The sequence below is a fragment of the Lupinus angustifolius genome, chromosome LG12 (genome assembly GCF_001865875.1).
Source record: "Lupinus angustifolius cultivar Tanjil chromosome LG12, LupAngTanjil_v1.0, whole genome shotgun sequence".
Classification (NCBI taxonomy): domain Eukaryota; kingdom Viridiplantae; phylum Streptophyta; class Magnoliopsida; order Fabales; family Fabaceae; genus Lupinus; species Lupinus angustifolius.
This window is the reverse complement of record NC_032020.1, coordinates 18,332,003-18,344,315: the sequence shown is the minus strand read 5'-3', so window position 1 is coordinate 18,344,315 and position 12,313 is coordinate 18,332,003. Positions and strand designations below refer to the sequence as shown.

Below are 12,313 nucleotides of genomic sequence, written 5' to 3'. Positions count from 1 at the left end.
TATATATATATAATCCACCAACCTTACTATATATTATATATGCTTCCTATTATAATTCATTGTTTAATCTCTCATTCTCTTAGAATAATGCTTCTCTCTTTAGTGTATATTATATAGTCTTTTTTCTTATATATATATATCGTTTAATTTCAAGTGATATCCTTGTATCTAAATTGGAATTCCAACCATAAAACATAACTTTTGTTCATTAGGATTTATACAATTAATACTAGATATGTCCTAAAATTTAAACACTCAAATTGAATATCACAATAGGAAGAATGTGGTAGCACATACAAGGCTTAGACCTATTTTTGCAGTGCCCCATAAATGTAGAATGATGTAATAGATCTTTTAAGGTTCTTACTAATAAGTCATGAGTTGTTCTAAATGATGTATAAAACCAAAGCCTATAAAACATTTATAAAACATCAATATTGTACACATAATACCCATTGAAATAGGTGGCTAACTACGTAAGCACTTTTCATATAAAAGGAGTTGTGTTGTGCATAGTGGCACCATTGCTCCACTTCTTTACATTCAATAGTTAACTAGAACAGAATTGTGGTCTTCTAATAGAAAAGAGAAAAAAAGAGGTGATCTTTAGTGACTTGGGTGAATAAAGTAATTTCAAGGTTGTGGTACTGTAAAGTAATTTCATAGAGTGGTCCAACCACACCTGCCTCAGTCTCTTACTTAATCAACTATTATAATAATAATTAGTGAGAAGGATTTATTAACACACCACTTATGTGTCAATTAAGAGAATGAAACAAGGGATAGATGGGTGGTCAGGTTTTATGGTTGGTGACTAAACAACCACCTTAATCCCTTCTTTATGTGTGTTTCATAAAACCAACCTTTCTATCCCCTCATTTTTTATGACACTTCATGGGTAGAAGTAAATTTGTTGTCTTACGATGTATGTCACTCAATGTCCATGGATTATGATTGGTTGAAAAAATATATTTAAATTAAAATTTTAATAACTAATTATTTTTCTGACTAATGAGAAGCAGCGGTACATGGAGTAATACATTGTTTTGGGACATCAGATCTCTACCCCACTTAACTATCCCAATTTTTCAATGCCTTATTCATTTCTCTTTGATGAGAAGTTAAATAATTACCCCCACAAACATGTCACTTTTGGAATTTATACAACCAAGTACATCTCTATAGAAGAAAGCAACAGACAGAACAACTATAGAAATCTGTTACAATTCCTTGAGCTTTTTTCAAATATAACCAAATTGATGAGCATAACATTTTCAGAATTTGAACCTATTCTATGAACAAACTAATATCATATCATATAGCATCCAAAGTAAGATAAAATAAAAAGAGAACAAACAGAAGTAAGTTCATCCCACCATCTTATGAACTATTTGAAAAATATGAGCAGGACAAAAATACCTTGAAGAAAGAAGACATGAAAATCGTGTAAAGAATCAATGAAATGAATGCAGAGACATTTCTATACAGTTTGAATCTTCACTCTGAACTCTGAAGTTGAACCACTGAAAGAACAATGAGGCCTATTAATGCCTCATGCTTGTGCTTGTTTACTACCAACTACCATGGTCTGTTAGAATCAGCATAGCTAGTACTTTCCTCTTCTGTAGCAGCAGGAAGATTGAGATCAAGGAACTCCCTAATTTCTCGAACCGGTTCCTCAAGTACGACTTTTTGAAAGTTTTTTGCACTGTCAGACCCACTGGCTAAATGAGATCTCTTGTGGCCACCCAAAGCTTGCCCAGATTGAAAAACCTTATAGCAAATTGGACACTTATGAACTTTGATTTTCTTAGACTCGGTAACCGTGTCTGCTACTTCATTTCCAAAACCAGCAGCATCCACTTCAGCTTCAACCAGATAGTCCCTGACACTATTTTTCATGAGCTTGCTTTCAGTTGTTGGATCAGGAGAGAGTTGAGTTTCAATGCTGTTTTCACCTCTCTCATTCCTTGAAACAAAGCAGCTTTTGTTTCTTTTGTGACTAGCTCTATGACCTCCAAGTGCTTGGTATGAATCGAAGATTTTGTTGCAAGTTGTACACTCAAATTTGCCTCTTTTATGAGGGTTCTTGCTGAATTCACCTGCTTCTGAAGGCTTATCTGCCAAATTCTGAACAGAATTTGACTTCAATTCAGAACCCAAAAACTTTGTCTTTATTGACCTGTACTTGTTAGTAATAGTAGACTTGGATAAAACTGATTCTGTTCCATTGACTCTGTAACCTTCAGAGTCCTCCAATGCAAACTTTGCTTTCTCACTCTTGAGCTCAGTAGTCAAAGGTTCAGAACCTTTTCCTTTGGAGTTGAGATTTTCAGAAACACAACTCCCAAACTCTAACTTCTTCCCACTTTGATTGATCACTTTTGCAATCTCAGAAGAACAATTCAGCATAGGCTTCTTCATTTTCTCAATTTTAGTTTGAACTGAAGATGAAGTTTTGAAGTAAGCAGAGTTATAATCAGATAAATCATCAACTGAATTGATACCACTCCAAGACCTCAAATCCTTACTAAGCATGATCAAGCTCATAGCAACTTCCTCTTGCTCTTGCTCAACCTCAGAAAGTGAAGAAGAATAAAGATTGATATTAGCAGCAACCATATACCTTGCTCTTCTTCTTTTTGATCTTCTTCTCTTACTTGGAGCAACTGCTTCATTATCAGATTGGCTATCCAACAAGACCATCTTAGCATTGTTGTTAGTGACAGAATCTTGATCCTCCACTAAGTTGTTGGAAACTCTTTGTTTGTCAGAGTGACATTTCATGTGGCCAAACAAGGCTTTCCAAGAGTGAAATCCTTTGCCACACTCTCTACAGAACCTTTCAATAGCGAGAGTGAACGAAGTTTCTTCACCTGTTGAATCTGCAATCCTCCAAGTCTTCTTTGGATTCTCCCTTAAACCGTAGCCGGTGTTAATTGTTGTTCCATATCCAGCTTCAGAACCAACAACTTTTTCTTTGTCTTCAGTTTCAGCTGATGATGACAAATTTGTGATATGAGACCTCATGTGACCCCCTAAGGATCTACCACAAGGGAAGCTCTTGCTGCAGAACTTGCACGCGTGTTGTTGTTTCATCAATTCTTGAACTTCTTCCATTGAACTCTCAACACGGATCAGAGAAGCAAAAGGGTTTGTTCTGTTCGATACTGAATCAGAGAATATCCAAGAATGCTCAATTCATCAATCTCAGAAAGTGAAAACAAGCAAGACCCAGATCAGGCTATGGAGCTGAAATTCACAACTCACATCACTTTTTACACTCACTGCAAAGAGATGAAAAGAAGAGACACATGATCTATTGAAATCTTTATTGGTTAGAACAAAATCAAAAGCAAGTAGAAGATCGAAGGCATAGAAAAAAGAGAATGAGTAGTAAAGCAATTAAGCAAAAGCTGTTACTAGCTACATGGGTAGTTGAGTTTTGAAGAAAAGATTAAAACTTGAAGATGTTGTTACCTTGGTTGGTAATGATGGCCATGAACAAGCCAATCTTTTATTTCTCTCTGTTTCTCTGTTTTCACAACTTGAGAAATTCATGCATGGAAGCAAATATGAGAGATATTAGCAGCATGTGTACTCAAGTTAGGATACTACGCCACTCTTAATCCAATGGCATTAGATTTGTCCAACTAAGCAAAGCACCCTATAAAACTAACTTCACTCCGAACAAAAGATCATCTTCATTAATGAAGAGACAATTACTTGATTTTGCATGTGTTTTTAATAACACAAAAGTATTATCACGTTGTATATAAAAGGATAAAAGTGTATTACCATAACATTGTTTCCTTTGTTTTTTGTAGTCCATCTTTCCATTAATAGAAAGTATCCTTACTCCTTCACTTCCTACTATTCCTTCCTTTGTCTTGTTATTAAGCAAAAGCAATATACAAAAAATGCTCCCACTCTCTTTCTTACGCACATATTGATATACACACTTCAAGTGAAAGCTTCAACTCTCTTGCAGTTATTCTTTCTCTACTTTCTATTACTCAATGGTTTTTATTTGTTGCATTATAAAAATATGTCTATCTTATTATATCTTAGAAGATAAAAGTATCAAATCATATTATATTTTCCTCTTGTTTTGAGTATACTTATCTTTCCATTAATAGAGAGAGTCTCAACTCCCCTAATAGAGATAGCCTTCTATCTAGATCCACTAGTATTGATGATATTTATCAGTTATGTTCTAATTTTGGAATGAGTTTTTATCTGATCATTAGCTTGATCTAGTAATTACTATTTAGTCTCAGTTATTGGTTTTAGAGATTAAAAACTTGTTTTAGTAATTACTATTTAGTGGGGTGAATTTTTTTTTAAAGATTGAAAACTTGTTTTGGATATAATGTGGCTTAACAAGGTTGTGATTCGGTTCCAATTATATAGCTAGATGAATATGATTGCACGCCAGGGACTATAACAGATGAGAGGAGTTAAGAGTAAGTAATGCAACAAAAAAAATGGCACATTTATTTGCATCCACAAGTGTATCACCGTGATCTACCTCTTTATATCTTGTATTCTTTTAATATATAATGTCCTTTTGGGATCCACAACATAAAGTATTGTAAATGCTATCTTTTATTCCAAGAGTCACAATGATACAGCTAAATTCTCTTGGCATCACCATAATTATTTAAATTGGTTAATTATTTTACTTGTTTATCTTGTTTTGTTTATTAACTTATTGGAAACAATGTTATTATGATATATTTGTCTTCCTATACTTTGTAAGGGTATTTAATCTAAAGTGATAAAAATATTGTATATCAATTATTTCTTTGAAGTTTAAATTAGTGAAGAAGCAAACTCAAATTTGGTCCCAATAAGTTGAATGTATAGATGTTAAGTCTAGCTCTTCCTCTTTTTTTATCACTTCTAGATTTTTTTTAAAAGCACTTAAATCGAGCATATGGAGGTTCTTTAATATTGCGGCATAAACTTAATTGTGAAATGAAACTTAATATTGCTACCAACTCTTATCACTTAAATTGTATTCTATAGATGAAACTTTTGATTCGTGGTTTGCATTATATCTCAAGTAAAAGTCACACCAAATCAGGTAGTGATGGAATTTATCAAATGCTGAATTATTATTTCTTTTTCCCATTAATTGAAAAGTCTATGTTAATACATGTCAATGCAAAATGGGAATACGTAAGCTGGGGAAAGCTTGTTCAAATAAATTATTCATAAAAAAACTTTGCATAAATGAATTGTTTATGGCACAACTTTTATAATTAAAAATTGAAGTCCTCATTAAATATGAAGACTATATAACATTTCCACCCACACCAACAGAGAAGGTGACAAGTCTCATTAGCCGTAAAGTCAGACACACTATTGCTTTAATTGAAATCTCAAAAATAAATTTTTAATTTTTTTTTAATTATAGTTCACTTGGTACTAGTTTAATGGATAAGTCTCGTTGTTCGAGAAGGAAGTGTCACATAATAATATACAAAAGACAATATATAATAATATTTTTATCTTTTTATTTATCATGAAATTACATTTTTATCATTAAAAATATAAGTAAAAACAAGGAGGTGTTTGTTAAAGATCGATAAACTGAAGTGTTTTGTCAAACTAAATGAGAAACTGATTAAAGTTGATAAAATAGTGCGAAAGAACTTCTAAGGGGAGTGGTTAAAAGACTTGTGTGTGTATCATGCATGTTTCTATGGATATATTACATGCACACTGTTCCTGAGCTAATAATTCGAATAGATAGAGATCAAAGTAGAGGATTAATAACGTAAAAAATAGGTGCAGCTAAATGATTAACAGATATATTAGTTTAAGGTATCTATCTTTTTAGATTAGGTATCACTAATTACTTGAATAAACTATTAGTACAAGTTGTGATTGCCTTGTTATTTTAAGACAAGGAAGCATTGAATATTTGTTCATGCTCACATCAAAACTTGTGATGACTATAATATTATACACATTAGCCAGGATGCCAAACTTTATAAGGGTCAATACTCGAGAATTAAGCTATGTTGTGCCGGCAATTTTTCATTATCACAAGCCAGCCACGTTCATTGTAACATGAATGTCTCATATTAGTAGCCAACTAGTATTTTTTTGGTTTCACACAGGTATCACCGTACTAGAGTCAATCCTATCCGAGCCGAGGAACATCCATAGATATGTGAGGCTAACTCTCCCAGTGATTATTTTTCTCATCTACAAGACTCGAACCTGAGACTTTGCAGGCAACTTAGTATCGACTAGTATTAACTCAAACAACTTCACTGTAATTACTCCCTTTCTTAACTTGTGCCCCATTTTGCCGGCAACTTAGTACAATTATTAGTTCTATTTGTTAATATAGTTTATGACTAATCACTTTTGTTTTCTTTCCCTTTGTTGTCTTAATGGATGGTTTATATAACATTAAACATTTGATGTTTCATATGTATATATAAGAAAGAATATGATTGGATGATTGATCAGTAGAATTCATTATTTAATAATTTTCTAATTAGGGAACATGTGCGTGCATGCGCATAATGTGGGTGGTGTGGTGTGCCTAGCAGGTAATACACCTTCACTCCATAGATGTGCACTTCACATCTTTCAGCTGAGATGTAATATTTTATTTGCCACATTATTTGTTATTAATATATGTAGTAGCTGGATACATAGGAGAAGAATAAGTGAAATACACAGACCATACATGGAATGATTAATCTTTTTTTTTATTAGTAAATATTAATATATTAGTATTTTATGATTGGTGAAACTCGAATCCTCAACTTTTTTATCACTCCATTCTCGAAGGTTCACTTGAGAGGGAAGATTGTCTGATATCAAAAAAGTGACAAATATACAAGTGGATAAAAGCTACACTCACGAGTGAGTCACACTACTTGTGTTCCACTCTATTCTATACTATAGACACTGTAGCGTATTCATTGTAAGATACCTTTCTTAAGTTTCATGCATTCTACTCCAACCATTCCAAATGCTAGCTAGTTACCCGTGAATGTGATCAACTCATATAAACATTGTCGGTGCCAGTGAGGTTTACACATGCTTTTGTGTTTAGACAGACACATAGATACTACCCTTGCTCCACTATTTCTGGTTTATTCTTTAAATAAATAACAAAAACCATAGATCTAAATTCACTTATGTACTAATTTATGTAACCACCCTAAAGTTGCTTTTTTGAAATTACCATCATATCATAGCTGCAATTTAATACTAAAAAAAAGTTAGACAAAGGTTGGTTGAAGATGAAATAGATATCTAAGCCACTCTTCTATAAGATGTAGCTGAGTTATCAGTGATTGAAGTTGTAAAATGATTAGAAAGTAGCACTATCTTTTTCTTTGGTGGGTGATTAGATAGTAGCAGATACTAATTTGTTATAAGTATGGTGAGGTTTAATCAAATCACAAGCTAGTATTTTTATGGCAGTTGGAACTTAACCCTTCCTTTTCAGAAAAGTTCAGGTATAAATAAGTGATTACCCTCACAATGATAAAAGATTAAACAAATAGATTATGACTAAGAGGTAGTGGAAAATGAGAGCATAGACTTGTAAAGCAGTAACCTCCATTTCTTTTGCTTTTTCTTCACTATATATAAAAGGTGCATGTGTTGCTTCATACGAGTAATAATTGTATATGTGTTAGAGTGGAAGCTCTCACCAGAAATGCTTTGTGGATACTCAAAGATTTATTAAATTATCATGTAAGAAAAGTGTAATTTCTATGACAAGTAAAATTAGTTTTGAGATCATGTGGGACCAGTGATATACCTATCATTTGAATGGTAAAAGTGTGGTTTGGTATTGAAAACCACCATTGTCGCATTTCAGTGAAAGTGTGCCATGCCAAGTTATTTTGGCCCAGTCATAAGGGCATGTGAATCAATAAAAATGTTCAATATGAACATATTAGGGGCTAACTGGCCGGTATGCAGGTTTAAGAGAAAAAGGTTTTGTCATGAGTGTGGTTGAAGGTTAAGGATCTCTATGCAATTTTGATATTGGAGGTAAATAAAGTACCCTAAAAAACCAAATCCCAAATAAATCCTAAATATTTTTTAGGAAACAAGCACCAAAGTGAAGAGGGAAGAAGCTAACCCTCCAAACCATATTGAACATGTATAACATATTGAAATAAGGCAATATATATATCAGCTTGTAATCTTTTCCTACAATAGAACCCAAAGAATAAGTACACACATGCCTGGAGTAAACTTTGTAAGTACAAGTCCTACAACTTTACTCACTCCACTAACACCTTAATATCTATCTACTTTCAAATTATATATTTTTTATTTGAATTATTACTTTTTTTTGAATAAATATGAATAGTGAATAAAATTTATATAATGTTGTTTTTTTCTATATTATACTTCTTGATTTAAAAGATATGTAAAAAGAGTATAATTTATATATCATTACTGTAAAGATTTATACACCATCAATATAATATGTATCATTTACTTGTATTATTATTTGAAAGTAAATAATAATTGAAAATAATAGATTAACATAGTATAAAATCTTTAAATTATGCATACATTTTTTCTCTTTAAAAAATTGAGGTTAAAACTCAACTTTTATGTAACTGAATTATTATTATAATTTTAGAAAAAAAATAGTTACCACTCACCTGTATCAATTCATCATTTCATTATTTTAGATGATAATCAATAGAGTACCTTCATACCCTAAATTAAATTAACACCCTCTGAAATTTAAGCTTAATTACATCCACCTTAAAGAGTGTACTAGTTCGTTCCTCCTTTAGGAGCTGGATTTTCTCTAATATTAGAAAGTCTAATACTAAAATATAAGGTCTAAATTTATTTTATCATTTATAATAAATTTTTGTCTAAAAATATTTTAAAATCAAGTTTTTTTAAAGTCTACGTGTCACAATTTTATGTGGTATTGGACCTCCTTTAACTGAATAGAATCCATTTTCACTCCTTTAGTGTCACTTTTATTCCTCGGCACACTAATTCTATCAACCAAGGGACATGCCAAGTTTCTTTTCCCCTTCCTAAAAGTTCCCCTACTTGTCACACAGAAAAGTGTTCCACCCAAATCTTTTCGAATTGGACCTGCGGCTCAAATTCTTAACGTTGCTCCTTCACAGGTGAATGAAAATCTCATGATGCATCTTCTTCTATTTAATTTTAAAACCCTATTATTTCTATTGCTTCATTTGCTTGATTATGTATGCTGTTAGAATAGGAAACATATCTGGAAATTTGAGCCCATCTTTTTTGTTGTGTTTAAATTGTTATATGCAATACTAATGTAGCTTCATTCTGTTATGTGCAAGTTGTTGTACATTGTATGCCGCTTATGTTAGTTTATCTTTCTCTTATAATTTCATATCCCTTGCATGAATACTTAATGTTTGATAATCTTAATGAAGAGGAGAGGGGAACAAACAATTTAATTTGTTATGTGCCTTTTACTTTAATTGTTATAGCGTTGTTCTTCTTCAGTGTTTTTCAAAATATGTGGGAGAATAAGACCATGTTATGATAGCCTATTGAATATCAATGCTAGTGAAAACATACTGAGAAATAATAATTACATCCATATTGTACAAACACCTAGTATGATAGTAAAAAATATGCTTAGACTATTCATACCACTCCACTTTACACTTGAAAGAAAGTAAGAACAAGCATATAGAAGCAAAACGTGCATACAAACCATTTTGTAATAAAAGTTGCATTATTTGTTGCATCATTGTTCCGTCTTATTCTTTTCCATCATCATCCAACTTGCATTTCAATATTTCACTCTTTCACTTTATTAGATCTTCAACCTTGATGGCTTATGGTACCTTTACACAACGCAACCAAACCCATGTCTCTCATTTAACAGTACTGCAAATTAGCTGCACAGAGTTTGATATCTGAATTGCAGTAGCACACATGCTAAAATAATGATGCTTCTTTTACTTGAGATTTTTTTTCCAATTGATGATTTTGGCCATTGTTGGTTAGTGCATTGTTGTATTATGATGCTTTGAGGTGTCCAAGATAATGACCCGTTCAGTGGCATTTGTTCTGTTCTGAAATTCATTAGTGCCTAAAGTGTATCTATAGCAGACAATATTATCCTAGATTTCATACCAATACATGCCTTTGATATTATATGATTGGTAGTTGGTCCTCAACTAATGCTATCCATCTTTTTTGTTGATCACCATTAATATGATTGGTAGTTGGTCCTCAACTAATGCTATGCATCTTTTTTGTTATGCAGAGACCATAAAATCAAAGAAGAATCTAAGTTGGAATCAAACAAGGTTGAAAAGCATCAATTTTTGGTCCAGGTTAGTGTTTGGGTGAACTTTACATTTTTCTGCAATTAAATTGTTGACTTAAGAGAATGATTGATGTATGAGTTTGACTATGATTTATGTTCTTAATTTCCATCACAATACCATTAATTTTATATATTATATGAGTTGAGTTTATTTAAAGGCAAAATCTAATTTCTCTTTACCAGCAGTATCCTCATGCTTAATAGTCTTATGCCTCCCATCTAAAACTAGATGAAAATAAAAGAATACAATATGCTTTTGACAATCATTATTTGTTCATTAATAAGTTTAGTTAAGGATCACTAAACTCAATTTCATTCAAGTATAAGTTCTTTGAAATAACAAACAAACAAGATAGCAAGAATGCTTTTAGTTTTGCAAACTTGAAAGCACAAAAAAACTGTTTATGAAAAAACCATACAAAAATTGAATGCAAAAGTGCATTTAAAATTATGATTCATATTTAATTAAAAGTAATTTGTTTATGAGATTATTTATAGAGTTTAGAAAGGTTTTCAAATACATTAGTGGAGGTACATTTGAGAAGGCATTGGTTCGATGGGAAGAAGATGGTTGAGTTCCAAAATTTAAATTGTAGCAACAACACACAATAATTGGATTGTGTCGTGGCAATCAAGTACTGGATCTCTAGTGTCCAATGGAGTAATGAATTACTCACTTCACTGATCTGTTACTGTCCCATTTTTTTTTGTTTTCCAAAAAGTCATTTTTAGAACCAACACTTTTTCATCCTTTTAAAACTTTATGCAAACGACTCATCCTCCCTAAGAACACGTGTGATCAAAAGCAAAGTTTCACTTAGTAAAGGTTAGACCTATTCGAGAAAGCATATATAACTTTAAATAGCACTCTGAATTTGTTCTCCATGGATCAAAACCTTTGAACATTTTTATTCTTATTATTGATGCTGGAGTTCTCATCAAAACCAAGGCAAGATCAAAGGTGAAGACTCTTCTTCACAATCTAATATGCATAAATTGTATGAGGCTTCCCAGTTTAGCTTGAACCTTAAGCGAGTTAACCTGACCCGTCCGATAGCCCGTTTTGACATGTTTATTCACACGTTAAAAAACTTGTGGTTGTAATATTGTATAAAGAGTAGGGCTCTCCTTACTCCACTCTTTATCATAACCATCAATTCTATGGAGATTTAATGATTTAGATCTACCAATTAATTCAAACCATTAAATTTTTCTAGAATTGATTACTAAGATGTGTGATAAGTTTAAAAAACTTACTCTTATAGTAAGTGGATCCCTCCTCTTATGTAAATAACAACTTTGTACATAAGGATTATAATCCTAAAATAATAACATGACCTATTGTATTCATGCTACATTTGTAAAATTATACGTTAATTATAAAGCATAATTATATATTTATTAATATGTTAGACCACAGTTGCAAAACCACGATTTATAAAATTAATCAAAAAAGTGCGGTAAAAGGTACCAAAAAAATTTGTGGACTTTAAATTCCCAAACTTTTCGCGATTTTTCAAAGGATAATTGTTTCCCTCCACAGCCAAAATTTTCCACTGATCCTAAACTTTTGTAGTAACCACACATCTGAGCATTTTCTCCTTCATCGTTGAATCCATTTCTCCTTCTGATTTTCCCATAATAATCACACTTCGGTGAAAAGCGTTGAACTTTCTTCATTCATGCGAGAGGAACACGGAACGTCTTCGGTAAGAATCAAGTGTTTTAATCCCAAATTCATCTCATCCTTCCCATCTCCCATACTCTCATATCCTTTTTCACAAATCACCTCTCTGTCTTTGGTAAGGTTTCTTATACTTTTTTCTGTTTAAATTTTTTTATTCTACGAATTTAAGAAAATGATTTCCCCAAATCATTTTCTTTGCATGTTTTGTTTTTTTATAGGTGCTGATCTTTTTTATGTGTTTGTTGTTGATTCTGAAATTGGGGTTTTATTATGAGTTTCTT

The 12,313-nt window shown here is 32.0% G+C and overlaps 1 protein-coding gene across 1 annotated transcript; it reads right to left on the bottom strand.

Moving 5' to 3' along the window:
* Positions 1,359-11,899, bottom strand: LOC109362721 (zinc finger protein ZAT4-like). The gene is made up of 3 exons (XM_019608714.1): positions 11,887-11,899; positions 3,481-3,679; positions 1,359-3,287 (listed from the first exon to the last, which is right to left on the bottom strand). Exon 3 carries the CDS (start codon positions 3,118-3,120, stop codon positions 1,579-1,581), a length of 1,542 nt encoding a protein of 513 aa, XP_019464259.1. The 5' UTR covers positions 3,121-3,287; positions 3,481-3,679; positions 11,887-11,899; the 3' UTR covers positions 1,359-1,578.

What these genes read in the sequence shown, in the direction of transcription:
- LOC109362721 (XM_019608714.1), bottom strand. Translation starts at nt 3,120, where the DNA reads ATGGAAGAAGTTCAAGAATTGATGAAACAACAACACGCGTGCAAGTTC.